We start from the raw sequence: 27024 nt of genomic DNA, 5'->3' as shown, positions 1-27024 counted from the left end.
AACTACCAGTCACCTGCTACAACACCACACAACTAATATCCTGCGTCACTTGCGTAAAAGTAACAAATGTTGCGACAAACACAGGACCATAGCTATGGTCCTGCTTGTCTTCTTCAACCTGTTCTGACAAATGATTCCTGGAAAACATCAGTGGGATTGGGAGAATAGTGGTTTTGTAAGTCTTTGTTTTTATTTTCAATGATAGGGTGTAGTTTGGGAATCAACGCTTAATTATATGTTCAAAATGTTTTAACAGACAGCCTTAAGTTTGTTACAGGTTTTATTGGCACCAATGTCATGTTCTCTATAAAGATATAGGAAAGTGTACACTGTCGGTTTACAAGTACAGAAAAATACATTCCCAATTGTTATTCTTTTAAGCTCAACCTGTATCTAAATGCTTGGCAAGTGCAGAACTTGTCTAAAACTTCATACCTTTTTGACAACTGTAAAGGAATCAAAGACATTGGGTTCAATTTGTGATGAATACATTTTTGTTCTCTGTATTCTCTGTATTCATAGACTCCTGACTGGACAGTGCGACACAACTTTTGTTGACCTCAGCATAGAACAGGTAAACTAGGTTTAGCTATTCAAGATCACCAAGAATCTCTTATTGCACTTTAAAGTTAACGGCAGTTCATTTGAATTTGGATGCTGTGCAGAGTAAATATTATGATTAGGACAAAAAACTAGCGTCAACATTAAGGTTAAAGTTAAGGATAATGATCAACATAATAAATGAAGACAAGGTCTATGTATCGGGTGTATAAACAACAAAATGATGAAAATAATGCGAGTTTAATTATCCTCAGATATGATCTCTATGCTTATCTGAGCAGACTTCAAAGCATTGGTTCCAAGTCAAATAGTAGAGTCTAAGAAGACAGTGAGCCAAACCAGGGCTTATTCCGCCCATTTCCCCGAGTTGAGTGCTTAGATCTTTTTGCGGTGTCCCGGGGGCCAGTCTTATCAGAAGGCCTCCGTCCAGTGCGCTCTGCGCTGCATGAGGGGGCTGATGACGCCAACCCACCTCCAACTGATTGAAATGCCCGCGCGCGGCCGTGTGACAGTGTCTTTATAAGGCGGCCCCACAGTGCGCGCGGAGCCACAAGCATGCCTCGTCTCTAGAGAGGCAGAGCGCGCTGTGGAGACAGAGTCGTGCTGCTGCCGCGCCACAACACATCGCACAAGAAACGCTTCACTTTGAGCGCAACTTTCTGCTTCTGTTTCAACAACAGTGACCCGGCTCTCAGGGGTGAGTTTTGCTTTATTTTCAAGTCGCTTTTTTCTGTATTATGGTCATTGTGTCGTATTGCATTCCGTCGCTCTGCTCAAAAAGATGTTTGAAAGGAGAGACCCGCAAAGAGTTGATGTACCAGATTAAAAAAAAAACATTTCAAAAACAAAGCCGATGTAGATGGAGATGAACAACTTTTTACTAAAATGGATCTTGTTTAATGCATTTTGCGCACTCGACTGAACTTGTTTAAATGTTACAAGCACATTTGGACATACATTTGTTTATCGTGTTTTCGACCGCAAACAAAAGCACATGCTTAAACCAGACCAAGGATGACACAGTTTGTTTTTTGGATTGTAATTTCTTCTCGACAAGAGGTGGTCTCTGAAATATATTTGTGCTGCGCATCCATGCCTAGTGTTCGTTAAGCGCACGAATATTTAACTAAACCGTGTCATCTGCTGATTTGTCTTAGTTCTGACCGAAGTCATATTATCGCAATGTAAATACAGTGACCACCTGTATCCCATCCATATTGTGAAGTTTCTTCGTAGACTACATATGTTTTTACGTGCTATTTTTTGTTACATATGCGTGTTTTGAGTTCATAACTTGACTAATAGAAACCTTAAACAGCAACTTCTTTAATGATTAATTTAATTTCTGTAGTGTGCATTCATGATTGGATATCGTATGAAATATGAAATTTTACTTATTTCTGAATTCATACTGGAATCTATACTGAATTTTCTGTTGCCTTTGGTTCATCTCAGTGTAATCCAAGTATATGAAAAATAAGATAAAAGCAGAGCAACCGGTATTTCTGTTGTGGACCACAGCACAAGATGCACGGACCTTTACTCTGGCAATAAGTTTTGAACAGCGCAGCCAAACAAAGGCGAAACCAGAAGGATTGTGGAGTGCGCAGAGGGCAGTCAGAGCGGAGCGGAGCGCGGAGCTGACCTTGGTGCTGAACGGCTCCAGTTGTTGTCAGTGCCTATGTTTCGGACTGTTCTAAGTCATTTCCAAGTCAACACCCAGGCTTCTACAAGCACGTGCTCTTAAGACGCATTGACTTAAATTATGGTTTTTTGTCAGGATCAATATGAAGCTTTTCATATTTCGATATTGCAACTTATGCAGTGTTGTAGGCTACTCTTCAACAATTAGCATGCTAATAACACGAGGGGCATCGCAAGTTGCCTAAACTTGAAGTATTATGTCATTTCTAGATTGGGGAACGTAGTCTCAGGGGGACCATGAGCATAGCTCATCTTATTTGTTCAGATATAATGATGCCAGACACAGTAATTATTATTACTCATCCACACAATACAGGTGAAAAAAATGTGTTTACTATTTTTTGCCGGGTAGAGTAATCCATTCCGCACGTTGCTAGAATCAGGAGTCAATCTCGCAACACTGAGGCTGAAACAGTGTCCGTCTCATCCCATTATCCATAAGGCTATTGTGGGGCGCAGCGCCGTGACAATGATTGAATGTTGTGTCACAAAAAAATCTCAAATAGCCTACTTTAAGACATGACTCTTACTTCTCATAATAAAGATTTATAAGTAGCCATTCTTTGATTTATCATTACTATTTCATAGCAGACATAACTGTGTTCCTGAATGCGCAGAAAATTAATGTGACAGAAAGTAGCAAAACATCAGCAGAGAGCTTCATTTCATAATCCAACTGTTGCCACTTTCCGGTATTAGAACCTTATGTAATGGTATAAGTCAATATTTGTCCTTGCAGCCATTAAAGTGTGATTCAGTGTTCAGTCATTGAGATGCAAATGCTGCTGAGTTTATCTCGAGGTAAGAGCTGCTGTGATTGGTGTTTAATAGATTTCCTGTCCATTATAATTGTTGTACCTGTAGCTGGAGAAAAGCTAATGATGCGTGACACTAATATTGTTTCAGAAAGTGTGCTTCAATAATGAATGCACCCTCAATGACTGATCAACACACTGTGAACACATCAAGGTAATTTCCCAAGCTAATAGAAGTTCTATTTCCTCCCCTCCCTCTCCTTCTGTTTTAGAAACCTCCCTGGGGACACGTTTATACACACACAAGTAGACACTCGGAGACCCGCTGCGAGGCACCATGCAGGAGTCAGAGCCCACAGTCTGCCAGCTGCAGCCCAACATCATCTCAGTGCGTCTCTTCAAGAGGAAGGTGGGCGGGCTGGGCTTCCTTGTGAAGCAGAGGGTGTCCAGGCCTCCTGTCATAGTGTCTGACCTGATCCGGGGCGGGGCAGCTGAGGAGTGCGGCCTGGTGCAGGTGGGAGACATTGTTCTGGCTGTAAACAACAAGCCTTTGGTGGACCTGTCGTACGAGAGGGCCCTGGAGACACTGAAAAATGTGTCTCCTGAAAGCCATGCAGTGCTGATCCTGCGCGGGCCGGAGGGCTACACCACCCACCTGGAGACCACCCTGTCTGGAGACGGGCGCCAGCGCACAGTGAGGGTCACACGACCCACAATCCCCCCGTCAAAGTCCTACGAGCACTGCGCAGCCCAGCTCAGGGCCATTGAAAACCTGTCTACTCCCTCCATCACACACTCCCTGCTGCAGAGGGGCGGGGTGCAGGACCCCCTGCTGCTGCGAGACGGAGGCCGCTCTGCTCTGATCTGTAACGGGCTGGAGGAAAATGAGCTGCTCAAGGAGATTGAACCTGTGCTGCGCCTCATCAAAAACAGCAAAAGAGAGATCAACGGGGAAGGCCAGAGAAACGCAGGCAGGAAAGACGTGGAGATTCAAGTGTCCTGGTAAATTGTAATTTATGGATCTTGTAGTAGTTCAAGTGTTTTGTTTCCATCAACAGCCAAGGACACAGGTAGAGCACATGTAGAATGAGAGGTAGGATTTCAGCTCAGAGCTCTGAAAAGCTAGCTATCAGCTGTCAGAAGAGTCACATCTGGCCCTTGATTCTGACAACAACAGCTACAACATCCACTTGAGCACATCCCTGTGCCCAAGTTTGCTCATGCAATAAGCAGCACTGACAGCTTCTCATTCACCTGATATGACTCACAGCACAGCGCCAACTAATTACTGTTTGCTTCCCTGTCAATACAAAATGCAAATTTCAACAACATAAACGCAGATCTTAATGAACATTTGATTAGAGGGATCTAAACATATGAAGCATGAAGGCAGCTGCTTCTCACAAACTTTCACATAATGTCTGGCTTACTTTTCTTAGAGCCACAGCACAACAAATGTGAGAAAGTGAATTGATGCGATAAAACCATGAACCGTATTTCATTTTTAACATTAAGCTAACTTAAACATTTTAAGTTAGCTTGGCTTTTCTTTTAGTATATTGTAGTTTTAAATTAACTCAAAAACCTTCATCACTTTATTCGAACTTTACTGAATATTTACTTTTGTCCGTTTTGGCCACACCCTTCCCTTTTTTTTTTACTGGAATCATCCAAGGTCTGGTGAGTACGTATCAAATGTGGGTTTACGGCCCTTTGTAGTACAATTAGTCATGCTTCATTTAACTGTTAATGCTTTGTTTCCTGCTCGGAGACAAAAGGTGTGGTTTTAAACGGCCATTTGGGAACTCCCAGCCGGATCTAATTGCACGTGACTTAATACTGCACCTAAATGCTACTTTAACAGGCATCTCAATAAATTTCAGTTGACTTAACACAGCACCTAAAGGATACTTTAATATAGACACCACAATAAAGTTCAGCCAAAGAGAGCTACTTTTGTAACCTACTTTACACTACGACGGTTTTGGAATCAAGCTTCTTCTAATATTCCTTAATAGATGAAGTCTCGGGAGGCTAATAGCTTTGTTTGGTCCAAAAAACATCCATTACCCTGTTTTTCCCCTTTCAGTATATTTTGATAGCACCACAGCTCTCATCTGTTGTCCTCTCTTGACTGTTTTAAATCAAACTGAGCCTTGTTGAATCAATAACTCATTCTTGACCCATCCAGGGACAACACCTCTTTTCATAAATGTACTTTGAGTGATTCATTGCTGTCTAGGAAAAGTCAGTCTTCCTTAAACGCTTTACTAAATAGGGTTCCCAATGTGTCAAGGACTCTAAAATACATTATGGATCAGGACAATTTCCCTCAATGTTTTTGACATTTAAGTTGAACTTGGATCGTTAACCACACTCCTCGGTTTATGGGCGTTATCCGATAAGTCACTGAAATGGGACTGTAAGGTCATTGCAATTGAATTGAAATGGTGGCTATTGGCAATGCAATACATCCTCAGCAAACCACTTAATATTCCGTCTGCTTGGAAACAAAACAAACCATAACACATGAGATAAACGCCACAATTGGATGTTTTCCCAAAAAAATCCTTGAGTCCTGAAGTGCAAAGACGCTAGAAAGTTTTGTTTCTGCACGTCTAAACCTCCCTTCACCGGGCTCTGAATAAACCCCCTTATTGCGAAATATGTTCTGGTAAATGGGACTAAAGCAGAACCCCACTGAGAAAGCAAGCAGGGACGCCTGTGACAATTTACAATCGGCATGGACACGTGCACATGGCAGGGTTTGGCGGGGGAGGGAGTGTGAACAGCGCTGGATGCGAGTGGGTGTTTTCGCTTGCAGATTTGAAATGGTGTGGAATTGAGTTTGCCGTATTTATTCATGTGTCATACGGTTCTTGTACAGCGGCGGTGCAGAGCTTGTCCCCCCTCCCCCTGTTTCTCATTAAGCCCCTCGATCACATAGTTGCAGCTGAGTGAGATCACTGTTCTCCCCTGTTCTTATCCGAGGGGGGGTGAGTGGCAAGTGATTGTATACTCTACTGTTAATTATTCCATCATGCCTTAATTTACTGATTATACTCCAGATGAATCCTTTTATCTACAGAGCCTCTGCTGATTGTGACCACATGATTGAGTCTGCAAATGTTCAGGAATTAGAATAAAATAATTGATTTAAACATCATTAAGTGTCTAATTGAAACGTCCAGGGAAAATCCGGTCTTTTTGAGCGTCTGGTTGAATGTTTTGTAAAACAGTTTGGCTTGATGAGAATGGCCCACCTGATGCTGGTCTGTGGGACTTGTTGCAGGGAACAGAGCGTGGGAAATGGGACGTCTCCACAGCTGGTGTTGGGCAACGGCGACGCATTGGAAAACAAGCCAGTGGAGCGCGCTAACCCTGAAAAGGTAATTTAAATCGCATTTCAGATTCCACGCAGCAGTGCTTTAAATTTGTGTTCAGCTGTCTAATACGGGGGAGTTTACCCTCGTTCCCTCTCTACTAATGCGCCATAATCCGCACTTTAGCTTCAATAACGGAGCCTACACTTCTCACATACAGCAGAGATCCCATCACCCAGGTATAAGATGCTTCCGGCAGCAAGCTGCTGTTGCGTTAAATCCAGCTTAGAGCTCGCATGTTCGGGTCTGGTCTCAGGTCTGTGTGTAATCTGCACATGGCTGGTGTTATCCACCCACTTGTGATGTCACTTGCGCCCGCATCAATGGGTTCCGGATGAAGCCGAATCCGCGCAGGAGGCCTAATGAATGCGTGCAGCTGTTGATCGTGTCTCCATGTAATGTGGACCCTCTTGAAAGGCTCCATCCCCCAGACCTGCAGGGGAGAGCCGCTGTGTACGAGAATACGCTAGAGTTGAGAGGCAAGAAGAGGGTGATGCATGCCTTCCAGTGCTCCCATATGTAAACTCTCAGTATCTGAGGATTTGGAGGAGGGGCTACAAGTTTCTACAAGTCTCATCTAGTCATTTCACTTGGCCATACATTTAGCTTCTTTTTGTTTTACAGGTGAAACTCGGAAAATTAGAATATCGTTGGACTGTAATATAGATTTTTGATTTGGGTTTTTACAAGCTGAGCCATAATAATCAAAATGATAACAAATAAAGGCTATACATATCTCACTTTGCATGTAATGAGTCTATCATATATTAGATTCACAGTTTAAGTTGAATAACAGAAAGGAATGCACTTTTTAACAATATTCAAATTTTCCGAGTTTCACCTGTCTGTTGAAGTAATGTATTGTTGGATTGTAATAGAAAGGCAGCACCTTGATGTGTCGCCATGCTCATTGCTGTCTTCACATAGCGGCACGGTGGCGCGGCGATTAGTTCTCACGCTTCAGAGCAAGAAGGTCCCGTGTGGAGTTTACATGTTCTCCCCGTGCCTGCGTCGGCTACCTCCGGGGACTCCGAATGAATAATGACTACAGTGTGAGGCTTTGAGAACGTTGGTCACACAGGCTTGTAAAGCACAATACAAGCGTAATGCATTAACATGGCTGACATTGTTTAAAACCCAGAGCATTTTCAATTTAAAGCATTTTCATGACACTCTGAAATACAAAGATTTGAAACAGTAGACAAGGCCAGATGACTCCCACCTGTTTTTGTCCTTCTAATTGGATATTTTATCAAACAGTTTCGAGAGGCACATGAATGGCCTTCTAAAGAGCAGTCTCAATGGGTTTCTTTGACTTCTGCATAATTTCATGTTTAACAAGGCCGCACGTTCATATTCCTGCAGCAACAGTGGACGACTATTGTGTGGAGATAAAGCGGATGAGAATGCCAGCAGTTTTAGTCTATAACCCAATTATGAAATCATTGAAGCTAATTGTTAAAACATCATTATAATGACTCACTCATAGCTTATCTTTCTAGTTCTGAGCGCGTTAAGCAACTCCCTACATTCCCTTCACCTCCTGCCCGCTTCTTAACAGTTCCGTAAAGTTTTAATTGACAGAAAGAGGAACTTAAAAGTACATAACTGCATTTACCAGGAGGAGGAGGGGGGGGATGCTTTGATTACACTTCCCGGTGAAATTAGCTTGATGAAATTAGCTTCATTTCCAGCTTGTGTACGCTCCATCTGTTATATCCACACCTTTTCTACATGGGCTGAGGGACTGACGTGTGACAGGAACTAGTATGTTCATCAATCATCTGCACTCCCGCTGCTTTAAGGCTATTCATATGTGATATATGTGATATAGATATATATGTGGTTTAAACATTTTCAGTTCTGCAATTAAGTAATGCAGTCTTTCTTGGCCGCACACTCTGAGAAAGAAAGTGTCACATCTGAGCTCCACAGCGGGGGTACTGCTGTTGAAGCATGAATCTAAAGCTGAAGCCTTTTTTTTTCTTTTTTGCCTGAGAAATCCAATTGGCTCGAACCGCTGAGTTTCTCTGCAGTTTGAGAGGCCATGAAATGACAGGCAGTTTGGAACAGTGTGACTCTCTTGGTATTCACGTCTTCAGTAAGCTGATTGTCGTACTGTTGCGCTCAAGCAGCTCCACTGTATGACTAACAATGCCCAGGGAGATGAGGACGTGGCCTCCAAAGGTGTGGGATTGATTACTCTGATCATGGCAATCACCAGCAGCTTCCCTTTTCAGATGCTTTCAGTTAGCCGCTGGGTGAAATTGCAGGAATTCTTCAGTCAATAGATACAGTGCTGGAGAGCGCAGTCAGCCTGGTGTTGGCTTGCCATCAGCCCGCTGTTAAATACTGATTGCCTTTATCCAAGAGGGGGGAATGAAGCCGAAACAGTCGGAGATGGGTGCAAATGGGTTTTGTGCAGAATAGTCAGTAAGTGTAGTGCATCTGTGTGCTACTTTGAGAAGAAAGTTGTACTTATCTTAATTTTTTATGTTCAGTGTCCGGCTCCAGCTCCAGGCAAGATGTCGCCCACCAAGTCTCACCACAACGGCAGCCCTTCCAAATGCCCCCGCTTCATGAAGGTCAAAAACTGGGAGAACGGCACCGTCTACAATGATGTTCTGCACCAAAGCAAAAGCATGGTATGTTCTGGGTTTAGCACTTCAAAAACATAAACAAAAAAAGGTCGAATTCAAGTGGACATAGTCTCTTTGTCATCTAGTTTCAGTTGCTTTTTTCAGTTCTGACTCACTGAACAGGTGACCACAAATATGCATGATGCAACACCATTGTAACAAAGATACACCTGCTCTGCAACGCTTTCCACTACTGCATAACAACCAGCGGTTTAGTTGTATGCGCCAGGGTTTATTACTGCTTAGCTAAAATTTCGAGGTAAAACAGTTTGGTTGGACTTTTCAGAGGACTGCATTAGTTGGCTCGCTTTGCACACGGGTGAATGTTGTTTGATCATTTATGCATCTGTGGGAGGCAAACGGCTTTCTTCTCTGAACGCAGTTTAGCTTCAAGGTTCTTGTTGACATTATAGTGAACATGTAACCTGTAGATTTGAGCTGCAAGCGTTAATACTCGAGAGATCACCTCACACCTGCGCAACAGAATTTCTGCTTTGACTGACATTTCTATCTGTGAGTTGCATTCCTAAGGGTTTTTAGCTGCATATGTCTTTCCCTATTGGCTGCCATTGTGTGAAAGTGCTGAGTCTTGGTGGTTCATTGCATGACTATGTCAGTTTTGAGAGGACCGTGTGTATCCAAGTATAAGCACGGAGCAAATTCATTCTCATATTCTTGCCATTATGCCAAAAACGTGCGGCCATTCTTGCAACACAAGTCACTGACAGGCCAATAATTTAGGTGACTTTTCAGACAAACAGTTGTGCGCATCCAAATGAAGCACTGTAATGGCATCTTCAGATTTATTATACATTGGGGACAGTGGCATATTCATGGCTGATCCGTCACTTACCAAAAGGACAGCTGGCTGGAATGAATGCCCAGAGCAGTAAGGAGCGGACGTGCTGGAGCACAAGTGACTCCTTTCTTATTTTAAACCATGCGTTGCCCTTTTCCTCAACTATCGCTCATCTTTGTTCGCCTGTGTCATTCTTACACTCTACCTTGTGGGGCCTGTAACATGAAAGGCTCAAGCTATGCTGAATAGATGAAGAAAAATGACTTGGGCAAATAAAGATTATAAAGACAAATGTTTGTCTTGAAATGTATGCATTTTTTTGTTTTAGTGAAGTGTGGCTTTCGCAGTTGGGAGGTGGTCAAGTGGTCTATTTTGGATGCACTTGCTGTGTTTAAACAGAGCAAGTGGGTGGTTCTGTGTGAGAAGCCACTTTTAGCCATGTTGGGGGTGGGAGGTCATTGGTAAATTTAGATTTTTGTCTCTTTTTGTCTTTGCATTTTGGCTTCCTTTGCCGTGTCATCCGTGCTTGCTCATGTGATCTCTTGTGGTTCATCGGTGTATGAAGAGCAGAAGTGACAGCTGACTTGAGCTATATTATTAATGACCCACAACTGTGCTCATCCATGTTTTAGGGTTTGCTTTATGTAGGTAATGGCAATAGATGAGTCACTGACTTACTCATTCAGTACAGCCCAGTCATGACAAAGTAGACTAATAAAAGCAGTGGGGGGGGGGGGGGGGGGGAAGCTCACATTGACTCAAGCATCTAAAGCATATTTGCCCCAAATTCCCTGCCAACTTGTATCACAAACTATTGGATGTTGCAGTCTTGGATTAGTCTTTTTATTTTAGCCTTTCTTTTTTGTCAGTAAATGATACATTTTAAAGGGGCTAGATGCAAGTTCGCCATTTTATACTCACTACTGCCACCTCAGGTTATTCGTGTAGCTGCACCTTCTATATTAAGCTCGTGCATGACGGCAATTCGGACCCGAAGTAAGTGGGCTCATTCTACACATTAGGACATTGTTGGAACATGTAGGGGGAAGGAAAATACTTAGTTTTAACATTTTTAAACTCTGTATAGTCCCTTTAAGCACTGCTCATTTGTATATACTTTTTTAGCAGACAGTGTGTAGTGAAATGGTGTGCAACGGATCTATGATGATGCCAAATCACTACATTCGTAAACCGGACGAGGTCAGGACCAAAGAAGAGCTGCTGTCACTGGCCACAGACTTCTTTGACCAATATTACGCTTCCATCAAAAGGTAAGCAAATGGTGGGAGTTTATGTTCTGGGATGCTAAATATATCACTACCATGATCTCATCTCTTGATTAGGGTTGGCTCCAAGGCCCATATGGACAGGTTGGAAGAAGTGACTAAGGAAATTGAAGCGTCTGGAACATACCAGCTCAAAGACACAGAACTTATCTATGGAGCCAAACATGCCTGGAGGAATGCAGCCCGCTGTGTGGGGAGGATCCAGTGGTCCAAACTACAGGTAATGACAGTACCCTTTCTAAACTTTTAAAAATGTCTATTTTGGCTTTGGGATCTGCAATGTTTGTTATATATAATATTTAAAATTTTGGCATTTTCAGAATTTGTGATATAATCAGTGCTTCTTGGTCTTGTATTTCTATCGCCTCCATTGCTGTTATAAATTTTAAGGAGAGAAGTTGAGAAACAAATCAGGAATATGAATATAATAATATGAATATGAAAATGAAAATACTATGAAATATGTTTTTAAAAATTCAACTACGTTTTTGCTTGAGGGCAACATTCCTGTTTTGTTTTATTTTTTGTAAACTTGGACAAACACTGCATCCAATTATAAAACATATGTGTCCATTTTGTGACTTTTGTAGCTTGTCTGTGACTGTAACTCTGGAATATGCCCATAAACTCGTCCCTGTGAAGAATTGGGATGCTCCAAAAATGTTGTGGAAAGTGAGGAATGAGTTTGGATCGCAACTAAAATCCAAATTTAGTGCCTTCCTTTTTCATTGTTTCACAAAAACAAAACAAAAAATCAGGTATAGGGTCATTTAAATTGGACATATTTGAGCTGTGAGCTTCTCCTCTGGGTGATTTCAGGTTTTTGATGCAAGAGACTGCACTACAGCTCATGGAATGTACAACTACATTTGCAACCACATCAAGTATGCGACCAACAAAGGCAACCTGAGGTAAAATCTAAACACTTGTATATCTTTTACACTTATTATTCTACTGGACCCCATCTGTCGTTTGATGTGCCAGTGCCCCGGTACGTGGCGGTTTGCCCTGACGTGACCCGCTGTCCCATCTGTCAGCCCGAGTGCGCCGCCTCTCTTTAACACTCTTTTGCGACACTATCTGCTGCCAGTCTTTCTGTCAGCGGCCATCTCAGACCGTGCACTTTTCTGCCAAGTCATAATCACCTGCGACGCCTCTTATTTACTTGGTGTCAGCTGATGGATGGATTGACTCATTACTTCATTTAGCTTTGGCCTTCAGAAGGACAGTGGGAGGGATGGCAGAATGTATTACACCCAGACTGTAGCCGTGAGTAATGAAACACTTGCAGGATGAGAAAATCTTGAATGGTTTTTGGTAGTCACAATAAACCGATATGTAAACAAATGTTCAATTGTAAATATTGGGCACAATACACTATTAATGAAAACTAATGAATGGGTGATAATCCCAGTGAACCCAGTTACAAGTCTTACATTTAATTTGCTGCAGTAGCACAAAGAAACACAATAAAAATGTGTAGGTACAGGAGTCATACACATGTTATTTTACTACAGCTAGGAGATGGCTGATTAAAGAAGAACAAAGTAACTTGTTTACCTCAATAAATCCTTTTTCGTAGTCCCTCTGGAAGTAACACAAGTGTTGATGGGCTGATTGAGGGGTCTTTCATCTCCCCCTGGTGTCTCTGGCCAGAAAGCTGGGTCGGAGCCACCAATGACGAAGAAGAAGCTAACAGGCTAACGGGCAAAGCTAACTGCGGGCTAGCGCCACTTAAACAGTATTTACAGCCATGTTTGAGTGGAAAAAAATGATCTCCATTGTGTAATTAGATGTACAATATCCCTCTCTCCCTTTGTCTTTTCTGTCAGCATAATATTTACTCTTACGGACAATAATGAGTAAAAAAACGCAACATGCTACGACACCTGCAGTGGCGCTTATGGCCTCTAGGGGCATGAGTTACTTAGTTCTGCTTTAACAAAAGGTTTCTCACTGCGACAATAAGAGGTGACATTTTTCTTTTGATTTTTAATTGTCCTTGATATATTGACTTTCCAAACCTTTAAATTGCATGTCTCAAATGAATCAAACACACATACTGTAGACAGTTGACACTCGTGGCCAGCTGTGCCCCAAACTGCGACTTAGCACCAGCTTAGCAGCATTAACACAACGACAAGATGGAGCAGGGGCCAAAGGTATAACATGACTTGGCCCTGTTCTTTACGTAGAAGCACGTTGTGTCTTTCAAAGCATTATAGACAATGTGCTCTGTTTGTAATCCTCTCCCTTTCCTTAATACGTGGAAGTCAGATGCTGAGAATGTTCCCTGCCTCTACAGTCTGGTGTATTCCATTCATGATACAATGTTAGAAATGTTCAAAAATAGCTGTGATTGCAATGGAATGAGTCCGCATCCATTGTACTGCATTCTTGTCTCTTGATATTTTCAAAACAACTTCAAATTCTAGTGCTGAGTACATTTTTATGAAGATGATACATTCTTAACTTTCTGAAGCCACATAAATATTTGTTTATTTTATACGGCTCTAATGTCTAAGCCTTTTCAACTTCATGCATTTTTGTTTCTTTACAGGTCAGCCATTACCATTTTCCCACAAAGAACTGAGGTCAAACATGACTTCCGCGTGTGGAACAGCCAGCTGATCCGATATGCAGGTTACAAGCAACCTGATGGGAAGATCCTGGGAGACCCTGCAAACGTGGAATTCACTGAGGTAAACTTTAACCCTAGGACTGTGAATACTGTGAAAACTCTTCACTCGGTTCACATATGGTCGTTTGGCTGTAGATCTGCATGCAGCTCGGATGGAAGCCTCCAAAAAGTCGATTTGATGTGTTACCCCTGCTGCTGCAAGCTAATGGAAACGATCCGGAGCAGTTTGAAATCCCAGAAGATCTTGTCCTTGAGGTGCCCATTACACATCCAAAGTGAGTGCTTTTAATTTTAATAAAACAAGTGCGGCAGTAATTCCCAGAGATCACGCCGTGCCTTTCTATTTTCGTGCCAGTTTAGTTGCTTTGTGACAATTTCTTTTTGGTATTTGCCCTGTGGTGGATGACAGTAATTGTCAGTACAGACACAAGGTCAAAAGGTAAATTGTACATTATAAGTGCAGTAAAAGTATTGGTGTGGCTTTAGATTAAAGGGGCTAGATGCAAGTTGGCCATTCTATACTCACTACTGCCACCTCAGGTCATTCGTGTAACTGCACCTTCTATGTTAAGCTTGTGCATAACGGGAATTTGGACCCGAAGTAACAACTTTTTGAGTGACAGTGCAGGATTTTAGAGGCAGTTCTGGTGAACACGTCTGGGCTCATTCTACACATTAGGACATTGTTGGAACATGTAGGGGGAGGAAAATACATCATTTTAACATTTTTAAACTCTGTAAAGTCCCGTTAAGGTGTGCTCATTAAGCATGAATAAGTAATCATGTTAGGGTTAGGGTAAGTGTTAAGGTCAGGGTTAGGTTAAGGATTGGCGTATTATTAATGGCGTATTAGTATGTTAACAAATACAACTGAAATAAGCAATGTGTTAAAACTTTAAAAAAGCTAATTATTAATGCTTATTAATACCTTATTAATACTTAATGAGCAGACCTTAATATAAAGCGTTACCAAAGTATTTACCGATTTGACTATTGAAAGAGCTGAATGTGTGGGATTTTTATGAATAGTGCTATTATCAAACAAAGTTTTTTCTTTATTTTCAGAAAGTGGTACAATAAGACATGTCTAGACATTATCCACTTTTCTTTTCAATTTTTTTTTGTACTAAAGGGTAAAACAAACTCTGAACAAGTAGGGAGAGATAAACAACGTGTCCAAAACAAAAGGGGAAAATGAAAAATGTTATTTTCTAAAAGCGAGTAACCTCAACAAAATCTGGAATCAGTCTGAAGCAGATCCAAACTGAATGAGTCACTGGTGTTTTCAGACTTCATTATTGCGATGCTTCTGATCAGAACAAGCTTTGACTGCAGCTTTGGATTCACCCACTGAATGTCTCCAAAGGAGTCACGGTGAAAATGAAAGAAACTGTTCAAAATACTTTTACAGTTTAATCCGGTTTAAGAGGTAGGAAAGTGGGAAGTACAGATACCTGCTGTAATAAAGCATTCATCACAAAGTATCTAAAATGTGCACTTTATACTGTAGTACTTCCCACCACTGCTTTTCCCTCTTAATATGATCACATTTGTTGCTGTGCAGATCTCGTGGTTCACTAAGCAAAAAATTCCGCCACAGCATGACACTTTACATAATGACAAAGAAATGAGGATAGATTTCACACAAAGTGACCACTGCATCTTGACACGCAACAAAGCACAGTGCCATCCCTCGGGGGCCGCTGCCTGCCAGACTCCTCATAAATTGGCATCTTTAGTCGTGTACCCTGCATCAGCTGGCCCTTAAGTTTCAGCAGCCACTTCTCACAGGCTGCCATCACACCCGCCACAGCTTATGATTACATGAGATTTGGACCGTCCCCACAAATGAACTGAGAGCAGTGTTGTCAATCCCCAGAGTGACGAATCTGTAGAAAGTGGGGGGAGAGTGGGGGCATACTTGTCTTCGCCTCAAGTTTGTTTTCTGTCACGCGACAACCATTTGAAAACGACAGCACAAACAATGACAAAAGTTGAACTTGATGATGCTTTTTTGGGTTTCGTGCAGATTCGAGTGGTTCAAAGATCTGGATCTGAAGTGGTATGGTCTGCCGGCAGTAGCGAACATGCTTCTGGAGATTGGTGGTCTGGAGTTTCCTGCTTGTCCATTTAGTGGCTGGTACATGGGCACGGAGATTGGAGTGAGGGACTTCTGCGACACTTCACGCTACAACATTCTTGAGGTATCCGTTCTCAATCTTCTACAAATTGCCTTGCTGTCGGCTGTTTGTCTGTTTTGTTTACTATTGGTCATTAGGTCATTGGTTGTAGCACTTACGCTAAGAGGGATATTTACGTTAATGTTTGGATTTTACTTGAGTTCTAAACTTCTAAATTACAGGAAGTAGCCAAATTGATGAATTTGGACACAAGGAAAACTTCTTCCTTATGGAAAGACCAGGCTTTGGTGGAGATCAACATTGCGGTTCTCCACAGCTTTCAGGTTTGCTCCTCTTGAAAAATGAAATATAACATGTAGCACCGGCAGTGACAGATAATTTATTTGTATATCCTAATATTTCAAATGTTTCTTTAGACATGCAAAGTGACCATTGTAGACCACCACTCTGCGACGGAGTCCTTCATGAAACACATGGAGAATGAGTACCGTGTACGAGGCGGTTGTCCTGGAGACTGGGTCTGGATAGTGCCCCCTATGTCGGGAAGCATCACGCCAGTTTTTCACCAAGAAATGCTCAACTACCGCCTAACTCCTTCTTTTGAGTATCAGGTAAAAGATTTTGTATGGCCACTTTTTTCCGTAATACAGACTTTGGCACATGGGCTAGATATATGGAGAGGCTACTTTCATGTTCCCCTGATGTGTCTTATTCTGCTCTGTAGGCTGATCCATGGAACACTCATGTGTGGAAAGGGGTCAATGGTACACCCACAAAGAAAAGGGCCATTGGTTTCAAAAAGCTTGCAAAGTGAGTTTGCATATTTTCAAAGCTTACAAGCACGCATGTCAAGAGTAATTAAGGACATGTAAATGTCTACACCCCCAAAAGCAACAAAAACAATCCCTTTGATCAACCCTCTAGCGGCGAATATGAGCTTTGTCATGGTGGCTAAGCCTTTGGTGACTTCCACTCATGTTCCGCTAAAATAATTGCTCCAGGTTATGAAAAGCTGGGTGATCACAGTTGCCATGATAATCCACTCATTTAGACATAGCCTTGCCCAGTCCTGCAAAACAAAGCCTGTTCAGCTTTTGGTCAAGGTAACCTTGCTTTTCTCTTGACAGGGCTGTGAAGTTCTCGGCCAAACTGATGGGCCAGGCCATGGCCAAGAGGGTGAAGGCCACCATACTGTTTGCTACAGAAACGGGCAAATCTCAAGACTATGCCAAAACTCTATGTGAAATCTTCAAACATGCTTTCGACGCAAAGGTATGCTTGCTCGGTCATGTCATACAAAAACAAAAACATTTTTCTCTGAACAGACTTTACTGAGGTGGTTTTTGTTGGTTTTTAATCTACTACACTTTCTTTCCAGTGCTTTTTGGTGATGTCAATAACTACTGTCATAAATGTGTTTTGAGAAAAATGAAGAGAAGCATCAGTCTCTCAATCAGCCATTTATTCGATATTTTTTTTGCTCCAGGCCATATCTTGTTTTCCTGTTTCCTCTGTGTGAACATCTTTAACAGGAGATTCATGTGTGTGGGAGTGTGAATAGGTTGCTGGGTAGTCGGAAGTGCCCAGGGCGAATCTTTATGTTGCGGTCTAAAGCCTTTCCGTTTCATGCCATGTATTTGTGTGTGTGTATGTGTGTGTGTGTGTGTGTGTGTGTGTGTGTTTGTGTGTGTGTGTGTGGAGAGTCATAGGCAGACTCATGTGTGAGGGGCATACGTAGCGGACTCTTGCTGTGGCAGCAGCGTATTATCATCTCGTTAGGGGCGAGGACGGAGTGGTCATTATGAGCTCCTCTGCCAGCGGCTGTTTGTTCAGCCTTGATTTACACGCTCCAGTCCTGTGTCATTTGGAGTATAAGTTCTGAGTGATGCCCCCGTCTGCCTCTGCCAGGTTATGTCCATGGACGAGTATGATGTGGTTGACCTGGAGCACGAGACCCTGGTGTTGGTGGTTACCAGCACCTTTGGGAATGGTGACCCGCCAGAAAATGGGGAGGTAAATTGTCCCATAAACCAACAGTACTTAATTAGACACAGCCCAGTGCCCTAATTTTAACTAGCCAGTCTGTGTTCTCTGCAGAAATTTGGAGCTGCTTTAATGGAGATGCGCCATCCGACATCCAACACTGAAGACAGAAAGTAGGCCAATTTTCGCCTTTATGATGCATGTTCACTAAATGCGTAATACAGAATACTGATTCATGTTTATTTTGGCATTTGCTAGGAGTTACAAAGTGCGCTTCAACAGTGTGTCTTCCTACTCTGATACACGCAAATCATCCAGTGATGAGCCAGAAACCAAGATCAATTTTGAAGGCACAGGGCCACTGGCTAATGTCAGGTAACTATAAGACTTTTTGGTGTGATTCAAATTTACAGTTTGCAGTCCGATCATTTGATCACTCATTCCTGACTCTGTTTAGGTTTTCAGTGTTTGGCCTTGGCTCCAGGGCCTACCCACATTTCTGTGCGTTTGCTCATGCTGTGGACACACTGTTTGAGGAATTAGGGGGAGAACGTATTTTGCGTATGGGAGAAGGAGATGAACTGTGTGGTCAGGAAGAGTCATTTAGAACTTGGGCAAAAAAGGTTTTCAAGGTGGGTATTAAGTTTTCTTAATTAGAGCTTAAAAGATATGTCAAAAGCTTGTTTAAAGGTCTGAAGTTAAATGGCTCTGCTTTTCAGGCGGCATGTGATGTGTTCTGCGTTGGTGATGATGTAAACATTGAAAAAGCAAATGACTCCTTGATCAGCAATGACCGCAGTTGGAAAAAGAGCAAATTCCGCATGACTTACACTGCAGAGGCCCCAGTGCTTACTGAAGGTGCGTGTTTGATACTATGCATATGTCTGAAACCATTCCCTAGTGTTTAAAGGTTTCTACTGAATGCACCTCTAAATCAGAATAGCTGGGACAATATTTTGTGATGGGTCAAAACGTATCACAGTATATTTTGAAAACCCACGCCATGGCCCACTTATTACTATTAAGTCAGTAATAAGTGGGCCATGGATCTAGAAATCTGCCAGGACACGGCAGAGAAGCGCTGTAGGTCTACATCTAAGCACTTTCTAAAAAACTAACCTGAAATGTTTTTAAATGTATAAGCATTGTAATGACCCCCAAGTTCTTGATGCATATTCTATTGTCACAATAACATATTGTCGCTGCCCTAATAGACAAAAAATGTAGCATTTACACTCTTTCTATGTGCAGCACTGTGCAGTATTCATAAGAAAAAAGTGTATGGAGCCAAGATGCTAGAATCTCAGAACTTGCAAAGCCCGAAATCCAAGTAAGTGACACAAATGTGTACATTGCACTTATATTATGGTGCATAGTAGTACTAAAGGTGCTAAAATAATTTGAGTACATCCCAAATCTCTGCTTGGTATAGTCGCTCCACCATATCTGTTCGGCTCCACACAAACAACTACGACAGCCTGAGCTACCAGCCTGGCGACCATCTGGGCATCTTCCCTGGCAACCACGAGGACCTGGTTACTGCGCTCATAGATAAACTGGAGGACGCACCACCAGTCAATCAAATCATCAAAGTGGAGTTTCTAGAGGAGAGGAACACTGCCCTTGGTGAGTGACATTAACAACTCTGCTTTACAAATCACAATCGAGAAACACGGGCAGCTTTTCAAAAAGGAGATCTCTGCTCAGCAGAAGCAGCATCTGTCCAGTGTGCGCTCTGGCCTTTTAGAGTTTGAGCGACATATCTCAACAATTGCATCTGTCTTTTTGCACCACTTTGGGACACACTATTTATTTTCATGTGCAAATGCTTAGTAAATCAGACCTCAAACATTTTTGAAATTGTCCAGGAGCTTTTCAGTGAGAAAAACATTTAACTTTAAAGGTTTACCAAGGTTGGCATGTTTTAAACATGGAGGAAGGATTTTGCAAAGGGCACTCTTGCTTCATTTACAATTTTATACGTTTTTACATTACAAATGTATTTGCATACATTTCCATTCCAAAATGTGAGAACACTTTTAGGAAAACTGTTTAAAAGCTTATACTGAGATTGTTTTTCATGTGAAGGTGTAATCAGCAACTGGACAAATGAGACCCGAATTCCACCATGTACCATCTACCAGGCTTTCCAATACTTCCTGGATATTACAACACCTCCAAGTCCAGTTCTGCTGCAGCAGTTTGCAGCTCTGGCAACCAATGAAGACCACAAAAAGAGATTGGAAGTACTGAGCAAGGTAATCACAGCAGCATAGTTGAACCTCTAGAGCAAACTTTTCATTTAGCAAATTCATTCACTGAGTTTTGAAGGCGAACATTTTAAGCCCATCTTTCAGCATGTGTATATAAAACCCATGCGATGACTGTATTGAAAATGTTTTTTACGCTAAGTCAGTCTTTTGCCATGGCACATCTTTCACAGAGTAGCCTCAGCAACTGTTAAGTCTAGAACCAATTTAAATCTGCTAAACGCTCATACTCATAGCAATCCCCCTCACAGTGCCTCCACAATTCGCGTTTGTGTAAATGTGTGGAAAAGGCGACCGAGGCCGTGCAGTGACTCATGCTCAAACATCAAATCATTGTCAAGAGGAGGTGGAGGTCTTCGGGAAAGTAGTGTCGCAAAAGCATTACAGGCTTGCAAAATGTAACAAGTTACTCAAGAATAGCTGTGGATCCGTGATGAGGAAGAGGACAGGAATTTTAACATTTATTTTGGGGAAATTAGACATGTTTGGTGCTGATGAACAGTTTATGTATAATACTTTGATTACAAAAATAATTCAATATGGACAAAGTTGGCTCAGTTTACCTAGATATATTGTTATGCCGCATGCAAGCTGTCTATCCCTCAGCTTTCACATTTACAAAGACTAACTTGGATGTCTTCACTGGAGCAAAGCGTGCTTGAGTTGTGGTGGTACCATAATTTGTGTCTTTGCTGATCTAGAACCCCATGACTCTCCCCCAAACCTGTCGAAATCCTTCCTGTCTCCTGAATGCTCTGGTTGCATTCGAAAGCCTCCTAAGTCGCAGTAGTAGTTTGATCACCTCAGTTTGGCTGCCATGTTGCAGAATACATTGCCATGGCAACAAGTTTGCTATCGCCATCCTGAAAGCATCAGTTGTTCTTTATGAACTAGTCCTGGCTTATGTTTCTGACTTGCCTCTGTCCTGCTCGTCTCCAGGGCCTGCAGGAGTATGAGGAGTGGAAGTGGTACAACAACCCCACGCTGGTGGAGGTGATGGTGGAGTTCCCTTCCATCCAGATGCCCTCAACCCTCCTCCTTACCCAGCTGCCCCTGCTGCAACCCCGCTATTACTCCATCAGCTCCTCCCCAGACGTGCACCCAGGAGAGATCCACCTCACTGTGGCTGTGGTTTCCTACCGCGCCAAAGGTAAAGACTTGTCTCCCACAATTCATTACATGACCTCAGGTGCGCTGTTTATCTTTTCACTGACAAATCAATGGTGCGAGTCAAAAGATTAGCTCATCGTATGGTGAAAAAAGCTGCATCCTCTCAAAGGTAGTTGCCAAAAAAGGCAAATGGCTTAGTGGCTGTAAAAAACAATGCAGCCCATTTCAATGGATGTGTCATAGAACAGAGGCTGACTGTAGTGGTCCATTACATCATGTAACAAATTAATATAGGTTGGAGTTTTTTTTATTCCAATTTAGTAGTATCAGTCTTCTAGATAGCACCGAAACAAATGTGATAACGGTTTTCTGCTTGTTAATAAGATTAGCAGTTACTGGGGGTACTCCAAGGGTCAGGATGTAACTGTATTCCACAAACATCGGACATCAATTAAAAAGTTTCAGTCCAGTAAACCTTATTTCAAAAAAATAAAAAGCGGAACAAGAAGAAACAAAGCAGATAACCTGCACAATGACCAGTGGCCAAACCCTCTCAGTCTTTCCCCAACTGAAAGACAAACCCCCCAAAAACACAAACAGCCTAACTTGACTTAAGAGGAACGACAAACCTTTGACTTCTCACTAAGTTCCACTTTTTAAGTAATTGCCTACAATTAAGTTCACTTTCCAGATCAGTCTGTCTGGGAGCTTTATCAGGCTTCGTATTTATGCCTGCTTATCAGTGTTACCTGTAAATAGTTAAAATTACACCCACACAAAAAAGGATTTCAGCAAAGTAGATGAAATACACATACAAGACAAGTTATATGTTAAAAAGAATACTCATGAAAAGAACAAATAAATAAATAAGTAAATAATAATAATTATTATTATAATAATAATGAGAATATAATGAGAATAAATGAGAAAAAATAAATAATAAATAGTTATATTAATAAATAATGATAAAAATAAATAAATACATAAACAAATAAAAAATATACCAATCTGGAACGCCTTCTGTCAATTATCTCTGCTCCCAAACAAATCAATGACTTAGATCAAGCTGCATCTAAAGCCTCAATTTTCTTCATCAGCTGTAGCGACCTCAATGCCAGCAATAAAGTTGTCATTCTTCTGTGGATCAGCGAAGAGGCCTACGTGTCTGGTTCCTTTCATTGCGATGTTCAACGTCGCAGAATAATAAACACTGTACAGGATGCTCGCCACATGCAGCTTGGCTTTAAGCTTGCTTGAATGTCGCCTGGAGTTTACTCACTTCTGGGGACGTGTCCGGAAAAATCGAGAGAGCCGTCGTAAAAAAGCTGGCCATTTTCCCTGGATAGCTTCAGGATCTTTTCCTCGTCAGCTTAGTAATGCAGACGGGCAAGAAATGGTCAGGGACGCTCACCTGGCTTAGGCTTTGGGCCTGTCTGCTTAGTCGATAAAAAGATATGTCAAAAGATCTTATTATCGAAGATCTGTCAGTAGGGTTGCCCGCTTCAGCCTCTTCTTCAGTGACAAGTCTCATTTTCTTGTACTTGAGATGAGGGACATGAGCCTTGAACGTAAAGAACACTATATCACTTGATTGGTGCTCTTTAAGTGGGCAGTATGGAGAAAACTAAAGTGCCTATTAATCATTGCTTTCAGATGGCAAAGGACCTACGCACCATGGCGTATGCTCTTCATGGCTGAACAGGATACAGAAAGGGGAAATGGTGCCCTGTTTTGTCAGGGGGTAAGTTGATAGTATGTTCTTGTAATCATTTTTGTGGTGCAACATCAGTACTCTTATCCTTCAGTACAATCAGTTGCATTAAGTTTAGTGTTTACTTGTGTTTCAGTGCACCATCATTCCGTCTTCCTAAAGACAACCAAGAGCCCTGTATTCTGGTTGGCCCAGGAACTGGAATTGCCCCATTCAGGAGCTTTTGGCAACAGAGACTTTTTGATCTTGAACACACAGGTTTGAGTTCTTCTGTCCATTTCTACAATAAGATCCAAGAATCAACACACGACCAGTCTAGTTTTCTAATCAGAATTCACTGTTTTTAACGTGAAACATTTGTGTTTAGGAATCGAGTCGTGCCCCATGATCCTTGTGTTTGGATGTCGGCAATCTGAGATTGATCACATTTACAAAGAAGAGACCATTCAAGCTAAAAATAAAAACGTTTTCAAGGAGCTCTATGCTGCATATTCAAGAGAACCAGGCAAACCAAAGGTACAAAAAGTCAACACGGATCGGCCTTTACCATCACCCGATCAATAAGGACATTCAGTTTGTGATGAAGGAGGTTGCTCTTTGTCTTTGTCTTTCTAATGAACATGGATGTGTTGCAGAAATATGTCCAGAATGTACTGCGTGAGCAGCTGTCGGAGACGGTGTACCAGTGCCTGAAGGAGGAACGAGGACACATCTATGTGTGTGGAGATGTCACTATGGCTGGAGATGTTCTTAAGACTGTTCAGCAAATCATCAAGCAGCATGGCCGCATGAGCCTAGAGGAGGCGGGCATCTTCATCAGCAAGCTACGGGTGAGAACAAGAGCGCAGCATTTCTTATTTTCACCCTAATCTCTTAGTACTTAGTGGTTCTGTACAGCAGACTGTCATGTTGCACATAACTAATACTAAACATTTGTTAGACTTAGACTGGCATTATGCGACTTTTATTTTCTTCTGTAAAATGTCTGTCTAAACATGCTTGGCTTCCCTTCCCAGGATGAAAACCGCTACCATGAGGACATCTTTGGCGTCACCCTGCGCACCTATGAGGTGACTAACCGCCTGCGTTCAGAGTCCATCGCCTACATCGAGGAGAACAAGAAGGACTCAGATGAGTGAGTACCTCCTCGTTGTGTGTTTAAGCGCAGCAGGCCATGTGGAGATAAATGGATCTCCCGCTGAGACTAATGTTAAGTGCTCCATTTTATAACAACCACCTTTTCATTCGGGATGTTACAGGCCTGCAGAGCACCGGCAATATTGTTGGTTTTAAAAGGTTTATTAGAAGGATGTTTGTGGGGGGAAATGCAAGGCTAAGCAATAAGGAAATTGAAGGCAGAAGTAGCTGCCGTATTATTTACACCGTTACATTAATTTTTTTAGAGAAAGAAAAGCTTTTCAGTCTGTTCCACAGTCTGTAGAATATGGTAAGCCAGTTAGTTTTAGTGTTAAAGTCGAACTCTATTCTGCAACCTGTAGTTATTGGCACTAGGATGTGTGATCGCCCCTCGTTTCCAGTGAAAACAGTAGGTTACCATAGAAACCCATGTAGAAATGGGCTTAGATGAGGAAGCGAGTGGCTCTCTTCCATTTGTTTGTGCCTTATTTGTGCTTATTCAAGACTCAACACTTCACGCATCTATCCTCTCGGAACAAAACGAGGACCACTATGGTTCATTAAGCTCAACATAATGCCTCATAGACAATAGCTCCTGCGTGGATTGACACTTGAATTTCACATTTGGCCATCCGAGCCTGTTTGTTGGATGAGTAATCACTGTAGCATCTATTATCTTTGAGGAGATTGCTTACAATGTCTCTTTTTGCAGGGTTTTCTGCTCATAGGACAGCAGTCTATCAAATAACCAGTCAGCATGGATCCACGCCACTGGTAAAAGAATACTGTGCCAACTTTTGTACTGTAAATGGGTTGCTCCTTTTTGATACTACTTTCTGTTGGGCAATTTGTCTGTAGCAAACAGGAAATGTTCTGAGATTCTGTTCTGCTTGTCCAAATATGATAATTGAAATTAAAATTTGTGCACTTAGTGAAATGACCTGCCTCATTGTGAATGCATGACCAAGGCGAGAATATACTCAAAAATATGTAATATACTCAAGAATATATTATACTGTGTTATTGTTAAAGGCTCTTTTAGTTTCGATTTGCAAAGACTACATATGGCATTGATGGAAACTGCTTCACAAACTTTTAAAAGAGGGAATGACTGGGGTGCAAGGCTGAACATATAGCGTATTATCTGGAAATGGGAGAAGATTCAAAAGGCCAGACATGAAGCAAAAAAAAAAAAGCCAATCCGTTGTCTCTTCCTAAATTATAAAAAACAATTCTGTCACAGCCTCAAACAAGCAATTCCGCTGTTCAGTGGTCATCCATCAAAGTGCATCAGCCACAGTGGCAGTTCTTTAGTGGCCTGTCTATCCTCTCATAACATCGCTACTGTGTCCAGCTGGTGCCTGTGTTCACAACAGCTGCACAGGAATGTGGACGCCTTAAATCTAGGCCCCAACCATCATTGCTGAAGTTTAGAAAGCATAATGAGCATTAACAAATGCTGATGTCTTCAATGTTATTGTATACAACAAGTGATGCAAAAATGATCCTGATGGAAGGATAAAGTATTAAAAAAATGTGGTTTAATAAAGTATCTTTATAACTAATGATTAAAAATGTAACATTATTTTGGCTGTCAACCAAACTGGAGCATCATAACACATGTGCCTCTTGCCTTACATTGACTCTGCCTACGCATTCATCCTCTTGGTGTCTGCATGACTCTGTGGTGGCTCGCGCTCCGATTTCACTGTGACCTGTGGTGTAGCATGGGCGTTCCATAACCTCACGTGTGTCTGTGGGTGTGACTTGTATGCGTGTGTGTGTGTGTGTGTGTGTGTGTGTGTGTGTGTGTGCGCGCGCATGTGTGTGCGCATGGCATCAGGTGTGCTCTCTTTCTGCCTCTGCCTCATCCCTTCCTCAACATGGCGCTCATTGTGAACCAAGCATGCGACTGCTGTGACTCATTCTAGTTTCTTGTACAGATGGTGTTTTGGTCTGTAGGAAATGGCCCACGTGGCTTTGGCGTTTTTTTAGCTTGACTTTGGCACCAGTCGTTCAGCACTATTTCTCATAGAGACAGGATATCAAGACTGGCGCTGTGGTCATTCGCCGCTTTCAAATGAGTCAGCCTGGTAATTTGAATATGCATGCAGGAGCTGCAATGCTTATTGTTCATCCATTCTGCAGAAACCTGTTGCTTATCCTGTTTATTTATACAAAAATATGGCATGACTATTTAATACCTGTAATTTTCAAGCTGCAGTTTTTCTCACCACTGTTGTCCTTGTTACCCTTGATCTGAATGAATGCCCCATTTATAGGAAAATAAATGATTTTGTTTAAATGTATTGAGCTGTCAAAATGTCTGTGATGTAAACTGCAAAAGGAAAAAGGATATAGCTTCTCTATATATGTATACATAACTTGTATTCAGAGTCAAAATATAAAGAATCTCTTTTTCTAAGAATGTATTTTGAATAAGTAAAAAAAAATTGCTTGCGTTATTGACAAAAAAGTTGTGTTAAAGTGTGGGCTAAAAGAGCAGCATTAAATCAATGCATGATGATGTTCCCAGTTACTAGTTAAAAGCTGTCTATTAACCAGCACTGTGTTGGTTGGTGAACGGGCCTCTCCACACAGCTATGAACTTAAAACTTTCTTCTGTGTTTGCATATTGCTGCTATTATATCCCCAGTCAGCCAATGCTACTACGACCTTTGCTGTGTGAATGATTAACACATTTTAAAGTATCAACTGCAAAGCCTTTGCATTTACTTACAAATAAATATTTACAGAATACGTGGTGTGCTTTCTCATTTTTGCTCCCTCCATACACATGACTGTGGAAGAGAGTCTTTCACTTATTTGGTCCAGTACTGCCCAATATGACTGTGCATCCCAGCATTGGTTGTCATGGCTCACAGCGCGGGTGCTGCAGGACTG

General features: G+C 41.9%; 2 protein-coding genes across 5 annotated transcripts in view; one reads left to right on the top strand and one right to left on the bottom strand.

The window, feature by feature from the left end:
* The window catches only part of pebp1 (phosphatidylethanolamine binding protein 1), a 136991-nt gene extending 118589 nt beyond the window's left edge, over positions 1–18402 (bottom strand). The window contains exon 1 of the mRNA XM_079572140.1: positions 18388–18402. The gene's annotated coding sequence lies outside the window, so the exon portion shown is untranslated. The remainder of the gene's footprint in view (positions 1–18387) is intronic.
* nos1 (nitric oxide synthase 1 (neuronal)) lies at positions 1090–26871 on the top strand (the record flags this gene model as incomplete). 4 transcript variants are annotated; one of them, XM_079571646.1, is made up of 28 exons in its annotated part: positions 1090–1258; positions 3293–4022; positions 6313–6409; positions 8905–9048; positions 10967–11112; positions 11185–11347; positions 11947–12038; positions 13688–13829; positions 13904–14043; positions 15798–15972; positions 16131–16232; positions 16326–16520; positions 16634–16719; positions 17037–17181; positions 17818–17922; positions 18007–18065; positions 18151–18267; positions 18350–18524; positions 18612–18750; positions 19144–19222; positions 19325–19518; positions 19981–20150; positions 21102–21312; positions 22926–23013; positions 23120–23241; positions 23351–23499; positions 23619–23813; positions 24000–24122. In XM_079571646.1, the coding sequence occupies exons 2-28, from the start codon at positions 3358–3360 to the stop codon at positions 24120–24122; spliced, it is 4218 nt and encodes a 1405-aa protein (XP_079427772.1). In that variant the 5' UTR covers positions 1090–1258; positions 3293–3357. The 4 variants fall into 4 exon arrangements, with proteins under 4 accessions (XP_079427772.1, XP_079427770.1, XP_079427771.1 ...); XM_079571644.1 differs by lacking the exons at positions 1090–1258; positions 3293–4022; positions 6313–6409 and adding an exon at positions 24833–26871 and having other exon boundaries at positions 8890–9048; positions 10970–11112; positions 24000–24118; XM_079571643.1 differs by lacking the exons at positions 1090–1258; positions 3293–4022; positions 6313–6409 and adding an exon at positions 24833–26870 and having other exon boundaries at positions 8891–9048; positions 24000–24118.
* Between the last annotated feature and the right edge of the window lie 153 nt (positions 26872–27024).

Source organism: Gobius niger (assembly GCF_951799975.1).
Source record: "Gobius niger genome assembly, chromosome: 1".
Classification (NCBI taxonomy): Eukaryota; Metazoa; Chordata; class Actinopteri; order Gobiiformes; family Gobiidae; genus Gobius; species Gobius niger.
The sequence above is the reverse complement of the archived record's forward strand: the minus strand, read 5'-3'. Positions and strand labels throughout refer to the sequence as shown.